The sequence below is a fragment of the Lonchura striata genome, chromosome 3 (genome assembly GCF_050655825.1).
Source record: "Lonchura striata isolate lonStrDom1 chromosome 3, ASM5065582v1, whole genome shotgun sequence".
Lineage (NCBI taxonomy): Eukaryota > Metazoa > Chordata > Aves > Passeriformes > Estrildidae > Lonchura > Lonchura striata.
Window position 1 is genome coordinate 28815077 of NC_140705.1, and position 27338 is coordinate 28842414.

The 27338-nt window shown below is 36.3% G+C and overlaps 1 protein-coding gene across 3 annotated transcripts in view; it reads right to left on the bottom strand.

Moving 5' to 3' along the window:
* LMBRD1 (LMBR1 domain containing 1) overlaps positions 1–27338 on the bottom strand; it is a 66079-nt gene that overhangs the window by 7015 nt on the left and 31726 nt on the right. For all 3 annotated transcript variants that reach the window (XM_021530150.3, XM_021530149.3, XM_085576386.1), the window contains exons 8-14: positions 19520–19645; positions 17405–17557; positions 13030–13094; positions 12177–12279; positions 10999–11103; positions 10416–10565; positions 5325–5400 (exon numbers count right to left, since the gene is read on the bottom strand). In XM_021530150.3, the coding sequence (XP_021385825.3) occupies positions 5325–5400; positions 10416–10565; positions 10999–11103; positions 12177–12279; positions 13030–13094; positions 17405–17557; positions 19520–19645 (778 nt within the window). The remainder of the gene's footprint in view (positions 1–5324; positions 5401–10415; positions 10566–10998; positions 11104–12176; positions 12280–13029; positions 13095–17404; positions 17558–19519; positions 19646–27338) is intronic.

Consider the following 27338-nt stretch of genomic DNA (forward strand, 5'->3'; position numbering starts at 1 on the left):
TAATGTCCTGTTGAGTGAAGTAGGTGTTACATTTCTTCCCCAAAAGCCAAATTTAAATGAAGTGACATGTAGGAACAGGATTTGCATTTATGTATGAATGAAGGATTTAGTTCTGGAAAGAAGATTCTGTATCTTACAACTACAAACAAACTTTAGCTAAACATAGCAAAAGTTTTCACTACTTCCCTCTATACATTCAGAGAGCCTGTCAGTCCTTTTTTGGCCATTTTAGATTTGGAGTTCATCCTAGCACAGTTATGGCATTATAATGCAAAATTTCACCCAGCTCTAAGGTTTCTATTTCACTTCGGTTACAGAGATTCTGTGAGGGTGCCAAGATCTGCATGTATTAACTAGGTGAAGAACATTTAAGGAGATTTGAAGAGCTAAACCTGATAATCTCAGTTTTTATAAGTTTAAAGGATGACTTGATTTTAATGTTTATTAAGTACTCTCAAGTGAGGAAAATACTAATGCTACAAGTGCATGTATAAAGTGAAAAGGTACAGCATTAACCAGAAGCTAAATCTGAAGCCGCTTTAATTCCAAAGAGAATGCCCAGTTTCTGCAGGGAAGCAATAAACCGCTGGATCAGCCTGCTGATGGAAAGAGTATTCTCAGTGCTTTTGTTGAAAGGAGATATCCTTTGAAACATTGTGTACAACTCAAGTTAATTACAAGCACTGGCCACATGGGTTTAAGGACAAACCGTAATGGTACTTCACACCTTTGAATTGCCACCTCAAACTTGAAGGTCTTCAAGAGGCATTTTCTGAGTCTCCCTTGAAAACCTTATTTTAACACAACTAGAGGCAAACAATTACTTTAAAGATATAGCGAGTGATAAACATCAAAGGACACACTCTAGGGACGAACAGAGATGTAAAACTCTACAAAGAAAGCAACAGACAGCATAACCTATTATTTTCATTCTTATCAAAACCTCTTCCTTTGGGAAAAATAATTGTGGGAATTGACATATCTAGACCTGCATATCAGTGAACAATGTATTGCTAAAAAGATATTTACAGCACACTTAGCTGTTCATATTGTTGACAGGTGACAAACAGGGCTTTCTGTGCTCAGACATGCACTACTGTGCTTTTCTATATGGAGTTCTTATGGTTATAGAGGACTTCAAAAGTTTTAGGTGTAAGTACAGATTCAGGGTAAAGTACTAGTGAGGTCATTCACAAAGCAACAGGAAAATGGAACGTACCCACTATAATCCTTACTTTTTTAAGCATTTTGTATCTTTTCAAATTAATTAATTTAAAACAATAGTTTGGAAGTGATAACCTACATTCATACATCTCTTCATACAAAATTACTAATACTGAGGGTTCTGAGCAACTTGCTTGTGGTTTCCCTTTCCATGCCTCCTGCATTTCCCTAGAAGAGAAATGCCTGTTTTGGCATTTGTATTTGGGCCTCCTTTCCAGGCTGAGTAATGTCTATATCTAGTCTTTATTCAAGCAAAAATAAAGCCTGAGGTCCTGAACATTTTGACTTCTAGCTAATAAGAGTGTCTTAGAAAAAAAATCTCATTTCTAAAGCTTTGAAATTACTTCATCTGTGCCACCTTCTTTCTCACTTCACATGTAGTTCCAGGTCAGCACAAGTCTATGAAAAAGGCCTAGCAGGAAGACTTTACCCAGCATGTAAGAGGCCTTGGGCAAGGCTCATTTCCTCAATGAAGGAAAAGAATCCAAGGGGGATTCAGAGCAAGTTATGCATTTAAAGTAAGTAATGCTTTTAAACTAGATCTTTTAATCTAGAAAGAGGCAGATCATGTTTATCAGATCTCATAGTTCAGGCTTGCAGCTGAGTCATTGCTCATTTACATTAAATCCCATTAACCTGTTAAGCTAAACCTATACCAAATTTTCAACACATTAGTCCAGCTGCAAGAGTTTTAATCAAATAATTGAACTTCTTTGCTTTACCTTATACTCAACTGAGTTGTGGACCCAACATTTCAGCTGTCATTAGCCTTGAAAACAGTCATCAAATGATATTTTTGCCCAACTCTATTGAACACTGAAAACTAAAGCTTATTTTGGCTATAACAAATATAACTCGTAACAAAAATAACTTGCTGCCCCCAAAAGACTACTTAAAAAGCCTTTTAAGTTAACTAGAACACAAACCTTTTGTGCAAGATGTTTAATTAAAAAAAAGTACTTTGACTTAAAAGATGTACCCTACTGTATTATTTTTTGTCTTCTATTCTGTTTCATGTAGTTACACTATTATGGCCCTTATCTGAGTATAAAACAGATTTACCGCCTGCATATCAGGAGTAAACAGAGACAAGCTTTGCTGAATGAAAGCAGATAACAATGCTACTATATATATATATAAAAAACTATAAATCCTCAATAATGTGTTTTCTGTAAGATTGCATTTTAATTGCCTTGTGTTTCTCCAGGAAGTGAAATTGTCCTTTGGACCAAGCAACGTTCGTTTGAAACAAATCTACAGGAAACACTGCCCAATGCAGCCTGAAGTATTAGCTACAGCTTGATCAGGTCTCTTCTACCATCTCAGAAAGAAAAAAATAATTTACTTAGTAACAGGAAATAGAGATCATATCTCCCAACATCTGAGCATTCAATAAGACAGCAGATGACTATAAGCTTATCTATCATCACAGCCATTAAAAGGTCATTGCTTGTTTTAAGGAAAAACACCTGTTAGAATTAAATCAGTTGAAGTGGAACAAAATTAATTTAGGAGACAAATCAATGTTTGCATTTAGTTACAGTTCACTGGTTTACACAAAACCCTAGTACCAAAGAAGGCAATTCAAACTGCAAGTACTTGACCAACCTTCCTTTATCTTAGTTATTTGCATCTCTTTTTGCTCATGTCTAATATCCTTAAAAACAAGAAATTGTATTTAAATGTTTAGTTCCTACCTTTGAAATAAACCTGCCTTGTCAAGATGCTCTGTCTGATCACAGAAAAAAGCAGCATCTATTTCTCATTAGTTTTGTTACCAGCTGTTAAAAATTGCAGGTATTCCAAGGTAAGGATTACATCTCCAGTTTCTAAAACTGACTGGATTAAACAATCATTGAAGTGTTATGACTGATGCAACTTTTAAGTTGATTGTTACAAAACAAACTTCTTTCAGTTATAAAAACACATGAATGGCCTGAATGTATTATCTACTGTTAACACAACACCACTTAAGCCTTTTGATCACACTGATATTCACATTTTAGAAATATCCATCCATCTTAGCTCAGCACAGGACAGCATATCAACCTCTTCTCCACCTCTTTGCTATTAAGAAAGGAGACTGATTCAGAGATAGCCACTGCAACAATATGATGATGATGACAAACCACAGCCATCATTTAACAGATCAATTAGTGTTCAACCCATCAGAAGACTAGTTTTAAGCATCAGCATATTAGTTCCATTGATAAAAGTAAACTAATAAAGAAAATCATGTGAAGTAGTAAAAGTATTCAAAAAATATAGTATGGGTGAAATTGAGTACATTTATTTAAATCCAATCCCACATTCTATAATTAAGCAAAGTCTGAGGAAATCAAACTATTTTAATTTCTCTCACAAAGGTCAAGCTAACCAGCTTATCAATGCCAGTGAGCTTTCAGCAGATACTGGCCAAGTCAAGAAGCTGCTTACAAGAAAAAAAGATCTGTACAATTTGGTCAAAAGTGATCTCTTTTTTAAAGGCAACACATTTGCTGTTCTACATTTTGCCAGAGTTTCTATTTTTAATTACAAAAAACAGGACAGCTTAAACATTATTTGAACAGTTATATTTGCCAAAATATCTAAATACTTGAAACTGCATTAAGTCTAAAAGCAGCCATCAAAAAATGGATTAATGATTTGAAGTATGGGAGAAAACAGGGGGTAAAAAAAAAAAAATCACCCTTGGGAAATGCTATGAACCACCAGGAACAACTAACACATACACTAAATTTGAAGATAAGTATAAATATAAGGCAACTGCCCTGCAGAAGAGACCTGCCTTGACAGACTCAGAACAAAGAACTAATGGTCCAGTTACCTCTACTAGTACCAAAATAAATTAATATTTTACAAGAACAAAAGTAGAGAAAAACTGAGTAGCTATTAAGAACTTCAAGAAACAGTCAAAAAATCAGGTGTTACAGAATACTGATAAGAGGAGAACACAGGACAACTATTTATCTTTTTTATGGATCAAATAACACTGTAAAGCATTTTCATAAGGATAGAAATGCACACAGAATACAATTGCTGCTCATACAGAGGAGCTAAATTTGGCCAGAGTAAAAACAATTGAAGGCTTGGGTTCAAAAAAGTCTGGACCATTCTGAAGGCTATAAATTTTATGCTGAGATCAGTGTTAGCAATCAATACGATAGTACTCTTTAAGGTCACAATCAGTATCGCAATGGCTTCTGCAATTCAAACTGTGAAAAAACTGTATATATGCAGAGGGAAAAGAAGTGTAAAGGAAGACTGCAAAAAATAAAACCAGCATGATTTCAATTAGCTTGGTTTTTTAATGAAACCAGGCTCAAAGTTATTCACAGCATTACTCAAGTTTCATAAAGGAATAAGCAGTAAAAATGTTACTAGTCTCTGTCAAAAAGAAAAAAAATCAACATAAAGGCCTGCAGAGATGGAAAATAAAGGAACATTCCAGCATTATCTATCTGCTTGCTAGTCACTACTCAACTCCATAACCATAAGACATCTTCTGCCCAAATAACAGTCAAAAAGGGGGCATTTAGTAATACAGCGGAGAAAATTTATCGTTTTCTATAATTTCCAGCATAACTCTAAGAGAATTAGAGAGAAATACTCTAAGATTTCTAGTTCTACTGGTATTGTTGCTCATAGAGGAGCCCACATTTACATCTCATTAAAAATTATGTTAATTCTCTTATCTGTAAGTTTCCACTGAGACTCAAGTTCCGTCTGAGAATCTCAAGGTCTGAGAAGCTCAGACCTTTGTTCTCTTGAGTATCTTAAACAAATACAATACTTACTTGTCTGCATGTCTGTACAATAAACAGAGGGAAGTGCACTTTCAATGCACCAGCTGGGGTTTATTTTTAAGATCTTCTACATACACATTAAAGCAAATGTGAGATTTTAAAGTTAACTGGAATGCTTTATTACCCATGGTTTCTACTAAAAATAGTTATTACTTCAAATGAATAAAGTAAGCTAACTATACATAAAAGCTTCATTTTAGGCAAATGAAAGCCATGAAGACATAGACATAGCTGCTTACCACAGCTGAGCATGCACCTATCACATTGGAAATACAAGGGACAAATTCATCTTACCTTCAGGTGCATCTGCATCACAGTCTTTAGACACAAGTGTCACATTCCTTGGCTGGCCATCAACTGTCTTATTACTCTGCATTATAAATACAGAAAATTAGTACACTAGTCTACCAGAAGTGGTCTTCCATAGACAATGCAGAAACCAAACATATTTTCCAGTGAATTAACTTCAAAAAACCTTAAATCTCTTAAACTATTCATAAGTATTATTTTTGAACAGCATAAACACAGTAAGCTGTGAGCAGTAAAACAAATCATCTCTAAGTATGATTTCATTAACAAAACAATTAATAGCTTGTGTTCTTTTTGAAAGCTTGTGAAAAATATACTTGAGCTCTAGAATTAAAAATTTTAACTGTGCATAAAATTAATTTGAAAATCAACTTTGGTGATGAAGACACCACAGAAGTGTTAGAATTCATAATGATAATGAATACAGTTTACTTCTGGTCTAAAAGCCAGATGGTAGCATGCAACATACTTGGGACTGCCAGAATGGAAGAAAAATTATGCTTAAGTGAACTATTGAAAATCCAAATGTACCTGCTTAAATGTCCCAAATCTTTGGAAAAATGACCCTTTCAGGGAACATGAACTCTGTGTTCCACATTTTTGAACAATCAGTGAATAATTTTAGCAGAGTCCAATGTAAATCCTTTGCACTACAGTGATTTTTAATACCCTGATTCACTTTAAAGGGTCACATAGCTACTTGTACTTACTTGCACCCTCATGATTTCCTAAACGGAAAATCCTCTAAAGGAATCAGTAAGAGTCAACACCTTTTCTTCAGACTGAAAGAAGTTCCTTAAAACATACCAGCAATCAGTACAAGCTGGCACATTAAACTAAGCTCTAACTTCTCTGAAGAAGTTTATCAATATTAAGCAAATTCAGCTTTCACTTTGAACAGTCAAGAGAAACAATTAAATGTCTATCCAAAAAAACAGCAATTTGTACATGCAGTTAATTTTGTTTTGTGCAAGGCCATGAAAGTGGGGAGACTGCCTTAAAAAATGGATCTAAAACAAATATGACTTAGTCACAGGGATCACAAACAAAATAGAATGGGTAGACAATCAACAGGATAAGAACAGAACACATGACATTTCAATCATTTAGTGTACATTTAGCAGTTTCCCATCTCCAGAATGTATTCCACCTGGCTGTCACTATTCCAGCTTACACTGCTCAGTCACAGCAAGCATTTTTTTCAAAAGAACAGTATCATACCTTGTAAAATTCTATGGTGTACACCAAAAGCACAAAACAATCACAACATAGCCATTTCAAAGTTTTGTCTTCCTTATCTTCATTCACTTTACTATATTAACATAATTTTAAACACAATAGCTAGACCTGTGGGCTTTCTTTGACAACATCTATGCTTTTTTCCAGGTCTTATATCACTGTTCTCCATGAACATTCCTATAATTTCAGACATTTTTAGTACAAGTATTACCAGAGTAAGCCTTCAGTTATCCCATCTACTCCAAAGCTGAAAGCAGGATGCCTCAAGGCCAAGGATGATGAAACTATGGACAGTAACTCAGTATGTATGCTTCAAGAGCTGAACACATTTTGGACACTTCAGAAAATAGGGTTAGGATACAGCCTGTTACACCTATATGATTAGTTTTCTTCTTATGTTAAGGATCAAGATCTTGAAAATATCTGCTTCCACACTTAGCCATCCAAGGGATGATACTTCTGGATTCCTGCTGCTGACAATGGAGACACTCTGGGTCCTGCAATTTAGTTCCACTCCTCCAAATTATCTATGGGATGACTGAAGAAAGAAAGTGATCATTGCTGTTCTGGTCCCCAATCAGGGAAAGGTATCCATGTTGCTTATGGCAAGTACTGGCTTTTTAATTCCTGTCTGGGTCAACCAAGTCTTAAAGGTCCACTGGGTACAAATATCAGCAGGCAGTGGTCTTTCTTTCAGACAAAGGCAAAATAGCCCTTGACCTTATTGAACAGAAATAGGAATTATACCTCAAGTACAGGCAAAGTTATGCCTTTATTAGAAAGTCAAGAAGGTGACCTGGATATAGATACAATTATTTCTTTGTGAAAGGTTTTAAAAAGACTCATTGCTGATTAATAAATAAGACAAATTGCTTCAAGAGGTGAAACTAAGCTACCCTTGATGTCTGAAGAGCTATGAAAGTTGAGCAAATTACTACAGAGGGATTCAGTTTGTATGGGCACAATATCCAGAAGAAATTTTCAAATGTTTCCTACAGACACCACAGCTGAAGACATTTTTGATGAATTGGGGTCACATACTTTAAATACACCAGTGCTCAGAGTTAATAAAGCAAGTAGCCCAGGTTTAGTTAATGTTAATTGCCTCACAAAAGCTCCACTTTCAAATATATATATTCAGTTAAAAGGAAAAGTTACCAGCACCTTCTAATTAAAAGCTCTTGCCAAGAGTAACAGTTTCCAAAGCAAACAGTCCACAATTCATATAGGAACCTAACCTATCCCATCCATTACTATAGATTGTGATAACAATTTATTCTGACACATTACTAGATTTGGGATTACTGTAGAGCAAAGCAGAGGGGGGAAGTGTTCCTTTTACACAGTCTATGAGCCACTAGACTGTCAAACTGCCATACATCCACTAATGCTTTCCTGGAATAATGCTCATTTATTGCTTGGTTCTTACACACTGTTGGTTTTCAGTGGTGTTATTCTAAAGGATTAAATCAACAACAGTGTGAGAGCACAATGAAAACTTTGCCTGTCAAAGTGAGCTGGTGCATAGGGTTCTCATCATCAGGAAGCTTGCTATGTATAAGTTCACTTGCCTTGCTCCTGGTTATGTTCCTGGACAGTCCTAAATCCATAATCACCAATTCCATAAGTCTAAAGAACATCTTCATTAGTACCTCCACAGAAAAATACCTTGCTTCTCTTCATTCCCAGACTCCATCTCTCCTCACTTCAAAATGTCAAAATTTAACATCCAACTTCCAAGATAGTCGGACAGAAAATACTTCTGGTACATTCTGAAATACTCAGAAAGGATGTTTTCAGAAAACATTGTACCTTTTTGGTATGCCAGAGAAGCCCAGATGTAATTTACCAGCATCTTTGCATCTCATGTTATTTTAACAATAAAACCAGTTTCTACTCAAATTAGATTATGCACTTTAAACACTGCTCTTTGAAATGAGACATAAGCTGAAGACCCAGGATGCCTATCTGGACCAGAACGCCTATCTGGACCAGAACATCTTGTAATCCTTTAAACAGAGAGCTGCAGCTTTACTCAGCCATTCTAGCTAATCCTTCTTGCAATGCTGGCGAGGATTACATTGCAATAGCTGCAAGAATGACAAGAGCCTTCCTAATGCTGTGCTCTATTCTCTTGACCCTTTTTTCTCAGAAATTATTAATTTATCTTCAGATAATTTTTGTCATAAATAGCTAACATACAAGTGTTTGTTAAGTCTCAATCCTTCTGCCTCCCTTAACAGACACACATTTTATTTAATTCATAAAGCAAAACAAGCAGCTAGCTACAGCTTTTATTATTTGTTTTTCTCTTCAAATATTCCATGCTATCTACAAACTTTATCACAAAGTTCTAGGTAAACACACCTAAACTGACTTTCATCTTAGCTTCATGCTACTATTACCCTAATTCTGACAAGTTGAGCCAATGCGCACCTAAGCATGTTTATTTTCTGCTAAGTATATTTAGCATAAAATCTCAAAAGCCATTCCACATTCTAAATACCAAATATTCATATTCCCTACAGTGAGTATATTACTGTGGCTGGATTGGTATCAGGATGACCAATTGCCCATTACCAGATCATTAAAACGTAAAGACAGCAGTAAAGTAGCATTTGCTGAGAGCTCCACTTCCTGCAGTGACAATCCTATCACACCCACACAGTTAAGTTCTCTAGCCTATTTAACACTAGTCCAATTTAAATTTCTCCATGTAATCCTTTTGGCCCCAAGAATTCTGTATCCACTGTTTAAACTAAGAGAACTGATAGTAATACATTACAAAAAATACTCATTTTTTGCAGCTGAAGGAAGTCAGGTGTTTTGTTTGTAAAGCAGGTGTGTTCTCCTCCCACAAGAACATCCTCACAGAGAATTACAGAGAGATTCCAGAAGCTCAAAGCAGCATCCAATCAAATCAATCTCATTTAAATCTTTTTTCGACCACTCCAGCTCAACTGTTTTGTCTTTGTGACATTTAAACTCAAACAGCACACCAAGGAATCTTGACTTCACTGTGCCTGAATAAGCAACCAGCTCATGACCTGGTTAGCTGTCTACATTTGCAAGATCAGATCCAATGAAGTCTATCGCTGTAAGATACCAGACCTTAATAAACAGCCATCCATGAAACCTCTCAAGATGCTTCTGATATCTAACCTTGAACTTCCCCACAAATACGCAGGCTGCCACTCAAACTAAGATGCAATACAATAATTTAATTCTTCAGGTACAGAAGATGAGAGACTTAAAAACTCAAAACCTTGAAATACACAAAAGTGCCAATAACAAAAGCAGAGATTAAATTTTAATTGCTTCATTCTGTAGAATATTTTACAGTGCAAGAACTGCATGGAGTTTCATGAAGTTGGACAGTCCAAGGTGCCTGAAATGTGATTAATCTGCATACACTTAGCTCCAGTCAGTTTATTATTTTCTACTGTACCAAGTTATCTTTGTCATAATAAATATCATGTGGAACAATACTGATTTCATTCTGTACTCAGCCTTACACATTCAAAATAAACCTCCCTGCAGTCACTCAGCAGCCTAAGCAGACCAGTACAAAATCCAGTGGAAGATAACAACTGTCTTTTCAGAAGGAGTAAAACAAACCTCAGCTTCACACTAAGTCTAGAAATGACCCAGAAATTCATTTGCATAATACATAGTGAAATCAGTTTCTGGCTTGTATATTACCAAGAGACCAACTAGTATTTTAAAAACTGCTTATCAAAGCCTCTTCAAAAACTGAAAATGCATCTGACTTTCAATGTTTCTGTAAACAGTACATTTTTAATGCAGAAAATTTAAACAAAAAAAAAAGCACCTCACCTGTACCAGGTATTTCTGGCTTCCATACATTACATACTGTGGGGCAAGACTGTAAATCATGTAACTTGTATGAAGAACTATCAACAGAAGTATCATACAGAGAAATAAGAGTGCTTGAGGTCGAGTTTTTCCTCGTCTGATTTTATAAAGCTACAATCAGAAAAACAAATATTAACACAATGAAATAGTTATTTTTTCTGAAGGCATTCAAAAACATCTTTAGTTGAAATAACTTTTAATTCTACTGACAGAAAGTGGGAGGTTGCTTAAATTATCTTCTGGCAACTTAATTCCAGTGGTTCAAAGTAGGTTTTCAGGTGTATTTACCTAAATTTCAAAGCACAGCTATTTAACCAAATTAAGTTCTATTTGTATTAATGGCCCAAAAGTCTGATAACTTGGTAAAATGAAACACCTTCCAAAAGCAGTGCAAATGGTACAATAGGCTTTTAACACTCATTAGGCATACAGACAATGCTATTGGCAACACCCCATATTTATGAAGCAATACAAAAAATCTTAAATACATTCAAGAGCACATTTTTTTAATATCTGAGTATTAGAAACTAAACTCTTAAATTACCCTTGTCCAGAAGAACCATATTCCCATATTTCGAATCCCTGCCATTGAAGTGAAGATAAAGTACATAACAATGGTTGTGATAAGAATATAATCAAGTGGAAAAACCTAAAACAAGAGCACACATAGTTAAAAAGACAAGGAAAAAAGCTCTTCTCCCACTCAAAACTAAGTAGCTTCTATAGCTTAGATCTGAAGTAGTCAGAGTCCCATTTTAAAGCTTTACATAGCTGACTTCAAATATAGCTAACATAGCTTGCTGCTAATAGAGCTTAGACAATTAGTTTGGAAAAGCATTAAGCATTTTTATTAATTTAAGACATGTTTTAATTTTGAAGGGTTATGTGTTTCAGACGAAGAAATACTTATTTTAAATACGCCCACAAATGACAAGTCCACAGTGACAACAATTATTTTAGGACTATTTTTCTGATCATACTCACATACAAAACTCATATTTACATTAATAAAAGCTTGAGATAATATTGCAGCTGAACACTACTTTTCTCAGTGAACTATAAGCTTAGATGTTCAATAGTTCTGAAAGCCATGGGGAAGCAATACACTGTGCTGACCCATTATACCAACAATATAGGAATACCTCAACTGGGAGGGGAATAAAGCACTAGCGTAATATTAAAGCTTTTATTTTCCTCAGTTTACTCCTCATATACTCAAATTCGTATGTGAACTTGGTGCCTTTCAGCTCCACTGAAATTAACTGATACATGTTTTTCATTGGGTTTGCTTCCAAGACTCATGCCTTACTATAATATAGCCAATGTTGCATATTTTTCAATGTGCAATATATTAAAAAGTGGGAAGCTACATTTACTTCACTAAAAAGGCCTAAGCTATCCAGAACACCAACTAGAATGTATGTAGAACATGGAACAAAGTTACTTTTATTCTGTGCACAGTAACTACAACTGCTGTCCATTCTCTGTTGCCACTGTATTCTCATCACATCAAAATCAGTTTCAAGCACCACCTTCCTTGCCCAAATTAGATTCCCTTCACCCAAGATTTTCATATCAGCACTAGAAACTAAAAATAAGGAAGTTGCTTTACTTTTATTGAACACATTTAAACAATGTTGTTATAATTAATTATTTGAGGAGAAGTTTAAAAGGAAATGGAAGAACATCTTTATATATGTACATCACCACTTCTTTACTTACTCTTTGAAGAACTGGTAACAGCATATTCAATGGGTTGGTCAGATTAGTTCCCAGAATTATAAATCCTGAGTCGAAGCCAGCTGAATGCAGAGCTTTGTCCAAACTGCAGTAATTAGAAACACTGGGTAAGTACTGTGGCTCTCACAGAGCCTTGTCTTTAATTTTAAACGGGCAACTCAAAAGAAAAAAAAAAAACAAAACAGAACCAATCCCAGAGAGTGACAGCTGTCTAACATCTATACAGACACATGCTTTACTTTACCACACTCACTGCACTTATTCTATGGAAGATATATTGATTTCTCCATCTCCTCAGCATTTTTGCTTTTCCCTAGTTTAGATCATAATGTTTATTTTCCCAGTTTAACATATCAAAAATGCTAATATTTGAGACCTTTGGTTAGTGTCAATCCACATTGAAATCTACCAGATTTGCAGCTGGCTATGTTGCTTTTGACACCATAAAACCATTCTGATGTAATGCACATCAAAATGGATTAAACATGTCATTTACTGCAAGATTAAGCACCTGTTACCCAGCCAAAGAAGTACCTGCAATAAGATTCATTCAAGCAAGCAGAATACCTCTATAATCTGAATTAAAACTTCCTGAACATATATGCCTAATTTCTCCACTGAATCAGAATGGTTTCCCACCTGAAACATGTTATTTCTTCCGTTTGTTTTGGTACATTTTGCTCCATTTCAATATATACTATTATAATGAGAAGTGCAGCTGTATTGACAGAAAAGTAACATTGAAAAGGAGGCTGAGAAAAACCATCCATATTTTTATATAAGAGCAGAAACTAGGTAGTTTAAATGGTCAAGGAAAAAGCTGAAATGCACTTACTTTGACAAGAACAGAGAGACAGTGAAGAGCAATGCCACAATGATGAAGAATACTCCCCACACAATCTACAAGTAAAAATTTGAAACAATTTAACTGAAAGTGTTTGCAGTTGATCCAAGAAGTGAACACTTGCCTTCCTTTCAATAATAAACTAATGATCATGGAGCACTTAAGAGCTTAAATACACTTGAAACAGTAACTTTTTGGTAAATACTTGAGAGAAGTACTCACAAAACTTTAAGTGTGTTAAACACATCACATGCTCCAGTGTAATACATAAATATCCCAATGTCAAAAGTGACATTAAGAGATGACACATTACATTTAATGAAAACAGCATTTAGCAGAATTTACAACCTGTATTCTCTATATTATGTGGAAAACCTTAACTATGTACATGCATTTATTTTTAATTAAAGAAATTAGAGATTGGTGCCTTGACCACCCCACCTGTGTGCTCACATTCCAACAGAAGGCAACCTGTGCATGGCTTACAAGGAACATCTCACCCTTCCTAAGTAAAAACTCCTTCTGTAGCACTGTTGTGAAACACACAATGACAAAGACACTCGGGAGAGATGAAAAACTCAACCAAGCCCAAATTCCAGCTCTTCGTTAAAACACAGTAAAGTGTTTTTATCAATACCATCCAAACACAGCACTTGAGCCAGGAATTGATTCTCCAAGCTGTCTGAACCACAACACCTCCTATTGTGTTTCTCAGGTTATCAGCTAGTTCAGGAAACTAATCTTCCTCCTTCTGACAGGTTTTCACCCTCACCATCTTTTCCCTGGGGAGTTTAGGGGATGATACACAAGAGATCCCAGATAGGAAACACATCCAGTTACAGTTCCAACAGTTTCACTGTATTTTCTTAGAAACCCTAGTCATGGAATGCAATCAGATAAGTGCACTGAACTTCCCAAAACAACATTTTCAGATTGCTAGACCTGAGACCTAGGTAGAGTTATTTAAAAATTCTATGCAGGTACACAATGCATGGTCTTCCACATGAGTGAGGGAGTTTCAGAGTTTTTATTAGCCTTAAAACTTGGCACACAATCATCATGAAAATGTTAAGAACATCTGCTCATTAAAGACTCTCAGAGATACAATCGTATTATTGTTCATTAAATTCTGAAGATAAACTTCCATCTGCAAACTCTAGCACAATATTAGAATATCACTTACAGAAAGACTCAAATTATGTAGGTCTTATTAGACATATTTAGAGATCAACATCAAGGTAAGTATTAAATTTTGCATTTCCACATAATTAGATGTGGAAATGCAAATTTTACCTCTCCACAGCAAACTCCTACTAGGTATTAGCTGTATGAGAAATAGATATGCAAAACCAATAGAGGCCAAGAGTCTGAATCTTGTAATTCTCCACTACCTTCTGCCAGCTATGGCCACTAGACACATTATTTGTACCTCCTCTGGAACATGCCTGTATTCTGAAGTGACATCTAACATACAGAAATGTTAGGGTTAGGGGTTTGCCTCCTATCCCTGCTCCCAGATCAGTCAAGCTAAGCTATTTCATCTGTGGATAACTCTGAAGTGTTACTAAGATAACAATGGAATTTCATACCTAATTTACTCGGAGCAGAAACAATCCACAAACAGTTGGTACTTGTTTGAAAGACCTCAAAAATAACTTCCAAAAATTGTTAATATTGCCCCTGTAGACAAGACACCAGGTTCAGCAAAAGAGGTACTGCTCCAGACAATGGAGCAAGACATTTCTACCCCAGCCTGTTAAGAGGACTATGCTGGAGCAGATAACCACACTTAGACCATGGAGACCCCAGATCAGAACAAGAGGATATTTTCTAAAGGAAGCTGCAGCCCACAGAGATCCCACATGTGCTTCTGAGAGGAACTACAGTTCATGGAGTTCACTAACACTGGAACAGAAATGAAGTATGAAGAGGAAGCAACAGCAGAATAGAAGTGTTATGGACTGATGGCAACTCCTTATTCCCCTCTCAAAAGGAGTTGAGTCTTGGAAAGAGTAGGTATCCCTGCTCATGGAGATCTCAAAACAGGGCAGTTGATTTCCTTATATTACCTTAGGTATTTCCAGTTTGCTCCCAACAGCTGTGAAAGTACACCATAAAAATACAGATGCAATACTGCCAAGTTATTTTTGTTGAGCAGACTTCCATGCTTCATATCCTATAGTCTTGTTCACATATAGAATACATATTCCAGAGTATGTTCAATGTACTATGTACTCTGGAGTTTGTTTTCCCTAAAAAGTTTTTTAAAAATTCCTACAATATACTACATTTCTCTTGTTGCTTAGAGTATCAGATGAAAGTGTTAAGAATCCATAAAAAAGGAAACATCACATTTTGTAGAAAGAAATTAAGACTAATTCAGTATTACTCAACAGTCTCACATTGGCCAATATTCAATACCCTGGAATCTTAAGATGTGCAGTTTTTGACTGAATTGAAAAACTAACAGCTTCATCTTTGAGCTAGCTTTGAGTAAAATAATCATCAAATGAGGCTTTTGACTTAAAGAAAAATGTTTTGCCATCAACAACAAATCACAAATTAATAGACACTTAGCAGTAATAAGCCAGTTAAAGCAAGAGCATTTGAACACACTATACAAAGACAATATGATCATAGAAGTTTGAATGTAGATACTATGCTAACACCATAAAAGACCTTGAAGATTAAGTGCAATTCCGGAACCTATTTTGTTCTGTTACTCCCAATAAGAGCCTGCAACTCCCATAAATTGATCATCCCAAATACAAAGCAGAAAAAGGATTCTCTATCTAGTACTTGCTTCACAGGAAATGGAATTTTTCTTGAAGTCCGAGAAGCAGCCACATAACTGAACAGTTAATATCCAAATTAAAGTCACTGAAGGTGAAAATGTTGTCAAACAGTAAGCAAAACTCCTACATACTTTCTGCACTTCTACATTGACCACAAGTACTACATATGGATAGCAAACAGATTTTTGCCTTTTCTTAAAGCTCAACTGAACAATTCACAAGTTATTATCTGCAAAGACATACCAAAGGTGCTTCAAGCAACACTAACAGTTCTGCGAGAGTTAACATGTAATTAAGTGATAGACATTACCACCTTCACAGGACAGCTCTAGTCAAAGTAAACAAGTTCTCTGACATGCTTCATAGCACACCCATAGTCTAAGAAAAATCTGTCAGGAAAAATTATCCACCTGCAACTCTGCTTTAGTCTGTGATTCATGAGTCAACAATTCACAGTGACTGTCACAGTAACTGAGCGAATACAAAGCTTTCAAACCACAAAAACAAGGAGACACTGGAATACCATCCAGACTGTAGGTGATAAGCTGTAACTAATGTAATTGTATGCCTTCCTGTGAGAACACAATGAAATGTTCATGTCCCAGAGACAAAATATGGCAAACATATTTCTCAAATTTGAGCTTTATGTGAAAAATTGTAGAAGCTTAATACTTAACACACAAGCTGTATTAAGTATTTTTAAATCAAAAGAAAGCCTCCAAACCGTTAACATGAATAGTTAGGGATATTTGTCCTTTCAAGGAAAGAGCTCAGTCTCTATTTGTAATGTATCATAGCAAGATAACTCCACTAAGAATTGCACACAGAAAGCTTTTGTTCAATGGCAATTTCAGCCTGTCACCTTCAGCACTCAGCATTAACAGTAGCAATGACAGAAGAAATTGTTTACAACCCACAACCCCAGCTTTTCCAAAAGCAGCCTATAGTTGAAAGTAATGCAGAAATGTCTTCCTACATCCAGTTGGCAAGAAATACTTTATTTGGCAATACTTTTCATAAAAGTACTAGTCTTCAAAGCCTACTGAAAATCAAAATCCTAAGATCAAAGAGACCAAGATAAAAGCTTTACCCTAGTAACCATCTCCTTCACATTGGTTAAGTATCATGACATTAAGTTCTATTCAGCTAGCTTACTATTTATCAAGTAATTCCTTGGCAAGATGCTTGTTCTAAATACATATATTAAAGTGTCATTTCTGCTGGACACATGTAATTTAGATTAACCTAAGCTAACAGACAGCTATAGAATTCTTCCTTCTCTTCTCATTTTCATATGTTTGATAAAAAAGTAAGATATTCAGATTTTCTATGGCAGTAGCACTAAAGTAAATCAGCAAGGATTTGTTCATTTTTAATCTTAATCAGAGCTGAGACAAAGTAGAAAGTTTTCCAACAGCTCAGAGTTCACTATATTGCGCAGTACTGGAGTAAATTTATAAAAAAGCGTTGATATTCAGGGTGGTAATTGATAAACTTGAACTGTGATTTATGTGGGGAAAAGGAAGTTTGAAGTTACATCAGTGTAAGTATCAAAGAGTGAGAAGTTTTACCTTTAGAGGTCGAATAGCTTCACAAGCTTTTGTCCACCAGCTTTTCTCAATAGACTCCAGATGCCTCTCTCTCCTTCGAAGTGTCCTTAATCTCTCTTCTAGTTGTTGTAAAGTCCGTCTATCCCTCGATGACAGAGGACGACCATCTCTGCACTGGTTACAAAAAGAGTGTAAAAGATCAAGAGTCACCAAATAAGAAAATAGACTTGACAGCTACCTAAATTATTTACACCAACTCTAAATAATTTCTAGTATATAATTCACACATGTATAATTTCTATGAATATCAAGAAGCTAAAGCACAAAAGTCACAAGCTGCAACAAGAGGAATTCCTATTTGGTGGCAGAAACCACTTTTCACAATAAAAATTTTCATAAACTTTTAACAGGGTGGATAGTCTCCATGGCTAGAAAAGGTTTAAAAGCATAGTCATCTAAATAACCTGAAAAAGGTTCATATTTTGTGTGGAGGGTTGAATACTGATTTTCAGGTCATTTCACGTTAATTTCCATGATTAAGCCTATATATCCAACTCAGCACTCCGTATTTCCCACATTCCACTTGATACTCAGCTATGTTACTTGAGCAAGAAATATAGGTCAAATAAGAAGTAAAATCACCCCAAGAACTAGTTGAATGTACCAGATAGTTTGATTATTATGTTTAAGAATGTATTTTAATTTTGAGCCTTTACACTGAGCAGGACCCACTATACTCTGCTGTAAAGTGAGTAGCATATCCACACTCGGTTATTTGCTATAAGCAAAAGCAACAAAATGGATATAAGGGAGCTAAACCAAAATTGTTTCTAACATTGATGCTTGCGTATCACAAACTCATATTTGGGGAAAAAAGATTCTTTTATAGTAGGAAATGCACTAAAACTGTATTTTAAAGCCTTGAAATTCCTTATTAATTTTCCTCATTTTAAAGGATCCTTCCTACAAATATCAGTTTTTATCACTGAAATTAAAAAAAATTAAATTTCTCAAAAAGACTATGACCACATTATAGGCATACATAACACTTAAACTGGAGATCACAATGTACTTTCAATAGGAACACATGCACTATACTGTATAGCACCTCTGCGACTTAAAAAGGACTTTTTGACAACAGTTCAAGCTCCCAATCTCAAAGTTCAACCTTCAATTATTTAAGACTAATAAAATAAATCTACCAGATATACTAACAGTACAAAAACATACTACATATTGAAGCTCAGTAGCATACCTTCATACTTTAGTTTTTACTGTATAGTAGTCTCAGTAACACTTTCTTCACAACTTAATGCACATATAACTGAAGATCTAAAACTTCCATTACAAAATGAGGCAGAATCCATAAACCAAGATCATATTAAAATATAAACATAAATTAAGAACTTCCTACTTTTTGAACCTAAAGTTTCACCAGCTGAACAATAAGACCAGTTGTATGCAAATTACCATAATCCAACAAGGTCTTCTGTAATAAGTAATGATCCATTTGTCACAACTTTCTCATACTGATTCCAGTAAGGGATGCCTCTGTTGCTGTAGTACTTTGTGCAAAACCAAAACATGATAATTTAAACAGACTACTTTTTAGATTTCTTTAGTCAACAAAATATCTTGAACACTGAAGATGCCTACACTGTAGAGGTAAGCCAAGTACCAAAGGAAGATTGTTGGAACTGCTTCAACATCTGAGGTCTACAATCACAGAGCCCAGAACAGCATGAACAGCACAGATGGACTGACAGGATGGAAGCGAGGCACCTCAATGTCACTTTTTCCAATAAAGGCTGTAAAAACACTGGATTCTGTTTCTGGTAGAAGACTAAGTGAGGTTAATATCTACAAAGCATCTCTTCCATCCAAGCAAGCCTGGAGAATCTTGAGTTTAATTTGTTAACACTTACTAGCTAAACAGAAATAACTACTGCTGCAAGACTAACAAAGAATGCAATCACTGCTACACGAGTGACCACACATGTTTCAAAGTAACTCAAATAACTGCAAGTTCTTAATTTCTGACTTGCTGTTCTTTCTGGAACAGACTCTAAAGCATGACCATGAACTAGTAAGCAAGGAAAACAATCATCAAGGAAGTGAGAACAATGAAGACTTTACCTTTGATTTAATCCTCAATAAATGTTGTTCCACTTCTTCAATATCTTCAGTGTTCTCCAAACGTTCGTAAGATGCACTGGTAGTTCCCTTGATCAAGTTTAGAGGCAAAGCTGACATACCATAAGCCTTAAATAAAAAGGAAACACATACTCAATTTTTCTGCCATATATTTTAATGTGATAAGGCTGCTCTATGTTGTAGCTATGAGGTAGCACAACTAGGTGTTTTTTTATCCCATCTCTAACTAAGGCATCCAATTCCTTTCCCGTTTTGAGCAAAACATAATCATGCTACTCAAATTCCAGCATCCCACATCATTCCAGTGGTACTTAAGTGTCTCATGACCACTCAGACATGAATTAAGATGTCACATAAGCACAGTACACTGATGAGTTATCAAACTAGCCCTTGTTTTTTGTAAATCACATAGCTTCCAGAAACCTTAACTTTCCCATTTTAGATCAAAATCAACATTTTGTGCAATACAGAAGTTTATAGAAATTGAACATTAGTAGTTTTAGAAGCAAAGTACATGCAATTTCTTTGCAGCCAGTAGTCTTCAAGTTGCTTTTTAATAAAATTGAGTTGAAACTACCTAATTTAGTAAAACTAAAATTCTGCAGAAAAAAAAGGCAGCAAAAGCTCTGTGAAGAACTGAACTCTGTTACATTCCAAGACTGCTTAGACACCCATTCACATTCATAAATTTTGTCAGAATTTATTCCTCATTACAAATTCTATGTAATTCAAAGTGTTTTGCCAGCTTCTACATCAACAGTACACCCAGATTTTTTCAAAATGAAGTCCATAAGCTTTCCATTAACATAGAAAAACATATTTGAGGCAAGGTAAACAAGAAAATTATACTACTTTCTCTCTGTTACCCTATGATTCTCATGGCTCAAGGCCAAGACTAGAAGTTACTCCAGGCAGTTTAGACATTAGCCATAAGCTTGTAATTTGTTTATTGTGGATGATATGTTGCTCTTAGCACAGAGTTCAGCAGGCAAGTTCTTTTCTCCCTCAGCAATTAACACATACAATTTTACTAGTCTTTGTTATCTGAACACTTGCTAACTTCAGATGAAGAATTGTTTAGGTTGAAAAAGACCTCTAAGATTACCCAGTTCAACCAGTAAACTAACACTACAAAGTCCACCACTAAACCATGTCCCTAAGAACCAAGTCTACAAGTCTTTTCAATACTTCCAGAAGTTTGAAGAGCAGTTTTCTAGATGCTCACAGAAATACCACTCCCTCCTTCAAGGACAGCTTTATATTTCCTACTGAGAATAGATCTAACACAAATGCTAGTGTGTTAAAAATGTCACCATACATGCTGTCATATGGGTTTTCTGTACACAAGACAAGATTTGACCTGCTTAGAAACCTACTTTGACGTACTGAAGTCTCATGCACTAAACCCAGAGCAAGGCACTGTCTGTTTTTTGATTGTATTTTTGAATATGCTATAACTTAGTCTAATGGGAGAGCTGACACACATTTATACACAGTCAGAGTCCGGGCTATCTCTTTTTAGATTGTTAAGCCACTTTGACACCCACAAGGCTGCAGATATTGTCTACCTAGATTTCAGCAAAGCCTTCAACACCATATCCCATAGCATTCTCTTTGAAAAGCCAGTTCTGCCTTGGACAGGAGCACTCTTTGCTGGGTTAAGAACTGACTAGATGGCCAGGCCCTGAGAGTGGTGAATGGTCCTGCATCCAGCTGGCAGCCAGTGGTGTCCACCAGGGATTTGTGCTGTCCCCAGTTCTATGTCTTTATTAATGATCTGGGTGAGGAGGGCTAGTCTACCATTAGCAAATTTACAGATGACAACTAGCCGGGGGAGAGCATTCTTCTGCTAGAGGGTAGGAAAGCACTGCAGAGGGACCTGGAAAGGCTGGATTGATGGGCCCAATCAAATGATACTAGGTTCCAGGTCCTGCACTTTGGCTACAACAAACCCCTGCAGTGCTACAGGCTGGGGCCAGAGTGATTGGACAGTGGCCAGGCAGAAAGGGACCTGGGGGTACTGATGGACAGCTGAACAGGAGCCAGTGTGTGCCCAAGTGGCCCAGAAAGCCAATGGCATCCTGGCCTGCATCAGCAAGTGTGGCCAGCAGGACCAGGGCTGTGATTCTTCCCCAGTACTCAGCAGTACCTTGAGTGCTGTGTCCAGTTCTGGGCCCCCAATTTGGGAAGGATGTTGAGGTGCTGGAGCAAGTCTTGGGGAGGGCAACAAGGCTAGTGAAGGGTCTAGAACATAAGTCTGATGAGGAGCATCTGAGGGAGCTGGGGTTGTTAGCCTGGAGAAAAGGAGATTAATGGGAGACCTTATCATCTCCCTCTACAACTCCATGAAAGGAGGCTGTAGCCAGGTTGGCCTCTTCTCCCAGGCCACCAGTGACAGGACAAGAGTACACTGTCAAACTACACCAGGAGAGGTTTAGTTTGGGCACAAGGAAGAAGTTCTTCACAGAAAGAATGACTGGGCCTTGGAACAGGCTGCCCAGGGAGGTGGTGGAGTGACCATGCCTGGTGGTGTTTAAGGAAAGACCAGATGTGGCACTTAGTGCCATGGTGTAGGTCAACAAGGCAGTGTCAGAGCATAGGTTAGACATGATCTCAAAGGTCTTGTCCAACCTAGCTGATTCTGTGATTCTGTAGAAAGCACTCTCCCACAATCTCTTCTCTAGGCCAAACAAAAAATTTGTTCAGCTTTTTTTTATGGATTGCTCTCCGCAACTTTGTAATCATGTCCACAAGCTTTCATTGGGGCCTCTATAGTTTACCCATTTCATGACTTAGGTGACCAAAAACAGAGGATTTCCAGATGTGGCTTTGGAAGTACCAATTACAATGGGAATGTCTATGCTCTTGCTGAGGCAAGCCCTGGACACTATTTCTGCTGCAAGACACACTGCTCTATCATAATCACCTTGCTGCCCACTAGGACCTCCAGGTAATTTCCAGCAGAACCATCTCCCAGCTGATCAGATCCCAGTACTAACAGTTACTTGCAATAAACCCATTGCAAGAAACTACCTTAATATCTACTAAACCTGACAATTCTCCCATCTGTCAATGTCTGTACAGTGGCTCTGTTCTGTTTTACCTACTTCTCCCAGTCTGACATATTTCTCAAACTATATAACCACTCAACCCCATCACCCAGATAATTTGTGAGGACTAAATAGTATTGGGCCCATATTGACCCCAACAAGCTCACTCAGGTCAGCTAGAAGCATAACTACAAAATTCAGGGGACATGTGAACACCATACAACATTGTCAACTAGAAGGTAGGTTGCAACTTATCTGAGGTCCCTCTCTGGAACACAAAACACTTCTAGCCAGTGCCAGTATGCAGGACCACGTAAGATTACTATGACAATGTGCCTAAACAACTTTACAAACCAGAGCTTAGAAGTAATTCAATTTTAACATCTGAGGTTTCCACCTGTTCTTCAAACAGCTAACAGATCAATTAACATAGCAAGTATTCACTCTATGAAACAGTTAAGAAATAAAATCCAGGGCTTTAAAGCTTAGTCTAAGTATCTACAAAGAAAACTACAACTCTCAAAGTGATGTATTGTTTTACTGGTTTTGAAAATGTGAACTACATACTTGAACATCAAACTTGCTCCAGTGACAAAGGCTGTCTAAGGTCCTTCCCCAAACACAAAAGATGCTAATAGATGATTATGCAAGTAAGGCTCCTATCATCAGTGTAAAAAAAGGACACATTGGTCCTTCAAGATAACAATATACAGAATGAAGGACAGAAAAATGAGTCATCTCATGTGATGTGTCACAGGTCTGAACAGAAGCTGTATTAGTTCATTTTCAGGGCTGCATTTCCCTCCAGGCTGATAAAGTTCAAAGATGCCCTGGACAAAGTTTTAATCCCCTGGTTAGTACAAGTGTTAAATTATTCAAGGGCTATTATTTTAGGCATCTGCAACTCAACAAGCAAACAGTGCATTGAGGATAGCAAAGGAAAACAGACCAAAGATGTACACTGCAGCCAAGAGAGGGATTAGTCCTGAAACAAACTGTGGGTTCAAAGTTTGGAATATTAATCAAAACATATAAAAAAGAACCTTTAAAGCAGTTAATACAAGTTAATTTATGTACATGAATTTATATAAAACAAGTAATTAATTTTTGACATATTTATACCACTGAATCAACAAATTCCATGACTTTTTTTAGACAATTTTTTGGTCTAGAATTGTTACATCAAATAAGAGACACTGTACCAAAGAGTAAAACCAGACATCCAAATGTAATAGTCAATTACAGTATACATGCAGTTTTGTAACATAGATTCTTCAAAATGAACTGAATCTGGTACTAAACATTAAGTGTTCAGGCTGGTATATGATAATAAATGTTGCAAGCATAGGTCTCTAAGGCCTTAGGCTCTATCTCTGCTTTTGCTTGGATGCCAGATCAGCTTCATTGAAACCACATTTTTAAGTAGAAAAAAAAATCTAAATTTATAGTTAAGTTTATTTATAGTTAAACCAACTTATTTTAGAGATGTCACTCTTCTCTTGAATCACCGCAAGTGATCAACACAAGAGATAACCACTATCTTTTAGCTTAAAGGCTGGAAAGCCAAATCCTAAGAGCTCACTACCTATTAACTACAAGTTAGAAGCATCATCCATGAGCAGCTGTCTTGTTCTCATTTGAGTTTCTGTCCACAGGCATCTCTGGATAGCTGAAGTTTTTACTTCTAGACTTTTTGAAGCATAAGACCTTCTATTCTAAAGGATAAGAAGAAAAACACAGAACAACTTACTGCAACAGAAAACCCAGCTTCCCAACCCTATTAGAACAGTCTAAACAAAGCTTTTGAGACTCCTATCTTATTTTTTACTCAAGGAAGCAGTAGTTCAGTCCGACAGTTTCTGAAAATAAATCCATCTAGAGCAGGAGCCTGTAACTCCCATGAATGCAACAAATAGATCAGTACCTTTATGTAGTACCAATTGACACTGAGGAGCAGGAAGAAACATGCTCTACCTGTTCTCTGAGCATGCCACTGAACTCCATGCTCCAGACAGAGCATTAAATACCTTATGAGAAACTACATAAGCATTGTGTCTAATTTGCTTAATCTCCACTTCTGCTGGGTCCCTTTCCTTCTCATCCTGCAGCAGATTCAGCCACTCGTGTCATTAACAGTTAGGGTTTAGAAGGAAGAGTTGCTGTTCTAATTCGTAGTCTCTTGCAGACTCAGCATGTTACAACACTCGAGACTTGCTATACTCACATAACCTATGGCCAGATAATGGAAGTCTTCCTTATTAGTTGCTTGCTATGCTGATAATAGTCACTCAGAAATAGAAGGCAGAACATAAGTAAAGCTGCAACAAGCTGTAAAATCATGTTTTACTGAAGTTGTTACATCAAGCAACTATTTCAGGGATAAACTCTTGAGTATTAAAAATATCCAGAAAGATTTTCCACTGGAAACCATATCCTCTAGTGTAAGATTTCTAAATTGCACAAACTATGAAAGAATATCACCTAAAGGGAGCATTAAGGTAGGAACACCTAATCAACCACATCAGCCATAAGTACATAGATCAGCTGAGAGGAAGACAGGAAACCCCATTAAAACTAAATACAGTAAATTACTTTAAAATACAGTTAAATTACTTTAAGCTGAACACCTACCACTAAAAGCCTGAAACCATTGGGCATTATAATTTAAGTGGAAGTTGTTTCACTTTCTAATCTGCTATGTTCAGCTAATAAGATATGATCAAATTATTAACCTGTAGCCCAAACAAGATAATCTCTCCTTGTTCGAGGAAGCACAGAACAAGTAAATTTTTTCTCATCAGCTTGGTGCATAACCAGAACTAAAAATGAAGATCGTTTAACAGCTTTTTCTGAAGAAATAAACTTGTGATTTCAATAAATTATCAAGAAGTACTTGTGTAGCATATCAGAAACACTTCCTACTCCATTTATTATTAGGGGTCTATATATCATGCAAGTGGCTTTAAAGTGGTTATCACAAGATATTTATCTAGTCTTGGGCAAGAAATGTAGAAATAAACATTGACAAACATTTCTTGCACAGCAGTGCCCTCTAGCGAAGTCACAAAAAAAAGCCAAATTAAAGAGAACTCTGATAACCACCATATAAAAGGCATCAGAAATGTTCTCAGCTTTAAAGATAAAAATATTCAAATTCCTATTTTCTTATAACAGCTTATTTCAATACCTCACCTCAAAGTGTGACCATGAAAGACAAAATGCTCAGTTCTACCAACTAGACTGACAAAATTGCATCTATTCAATTTAGAAACAGCTGAACTATTTCAATATATGCAGTATTTAAGAAATACAGTCAAGTATGAGAAAATTTTCTTCAATACAGACGCTCCAGTTAAAAATCCCCTCCATTTAAATAATTATCTGAGTATAGACAATGCTTTTATATAATAGTAGCCTAATTAGATTTTATTTGAATTATGCTCGAACCACAAGGGAAGTCACAGGACACCTTTTACCCTTCACAAAAATTGACACAATTCAGTTGCTTATATTGAACAGTTTCCTATGGATACAAGGCATTCTTGCCAGCATTGCTTCCAACTGAGCCCATTGGTCAGTCCAATTAAACAGCCTCAGGGGAGGTGCACTTTCAGGTGTCACACCAGCACAAGCAACACTGAATTTGTCTAAGAGGGACTCCACTTGGATTGAAACTGTACATTCTCTGTGCAGTTTGACTGTACAGTTATCCTGAAAAGTAATATGACCTCCCAAGGACTTATCACCTGCTTTCTTCTAAAGCCATGTCTCCTATCTCTGACTACCTATTCATACTACCATTCAGTTCATATATCTTCCCTTAAATTATGAGGGATAAAGGAGAAAACCTAATAAAAGCATCTGAAGATGGCAGACTCCCATTGACAGTTAGCTATAAAAAAAAAATCTAAAAAACTCATGCCATGCAGCCTCAAAAGTCATTCAACATATTATCTGGTGAAACTCCATTTTTTGTGGGAAGTTTTAGCACTCAGTCTTCAGTTGTTATGAGAGAACATAACTTTTGAATAACATTGTTATAAAAACATCTCAAAGCATGGAGCAGATTTACAAAACAGAACAGGTAGGTTCACTATGCCAATCCTTGTATGATCTGCAGTATTCAACATGAATCTTGCACTAAGCACCTGTTTCATCATTTCTCTGTCCTTAATCCTTACAGAAGCCTGCTATACATTCACCTCCATTTCTCACAATAGTGTTTTCTCTCCACCATACAGACTCATTATTTGTCAGTATTTAAGTGGACAAAAAAAAAGCTGTCATGGTTTCTAAGATACAGAAGCCAAATACAACAGGCTCTATACTACAGCTGTTCTGCTAGACACTGAACTTGTGCCTGCTGGACAAAACATCTGTAAAAGAGTTAACTCTGCTTCAGTTACAGCACTGACCATAATTATTTTACCTAGCTGTCATCTATACTGCTCAATCAGGCATAGAAAGGTATTAACAACCAAAAGATTAATCTACTTTCCAATTCTAAAATTTTAAAGTACAAAACTCTAATTTATCCACCAGTTTAATATCTGCAGTTCTACAACAGGGTAGTACAAATCAAGTGGTTAAAACAACCACCAAACTGGTTTGTTCTTTTGGTTATTTATTATTTCATAGTGAAGTGAACATAATGAATGAATTACATTTCTATTTCAGAATTGGCACTGAAGTGATTAAACAATAATACCATGAATGCTCCTAACATCTCAATTTCTCAATAACTGTTTGAC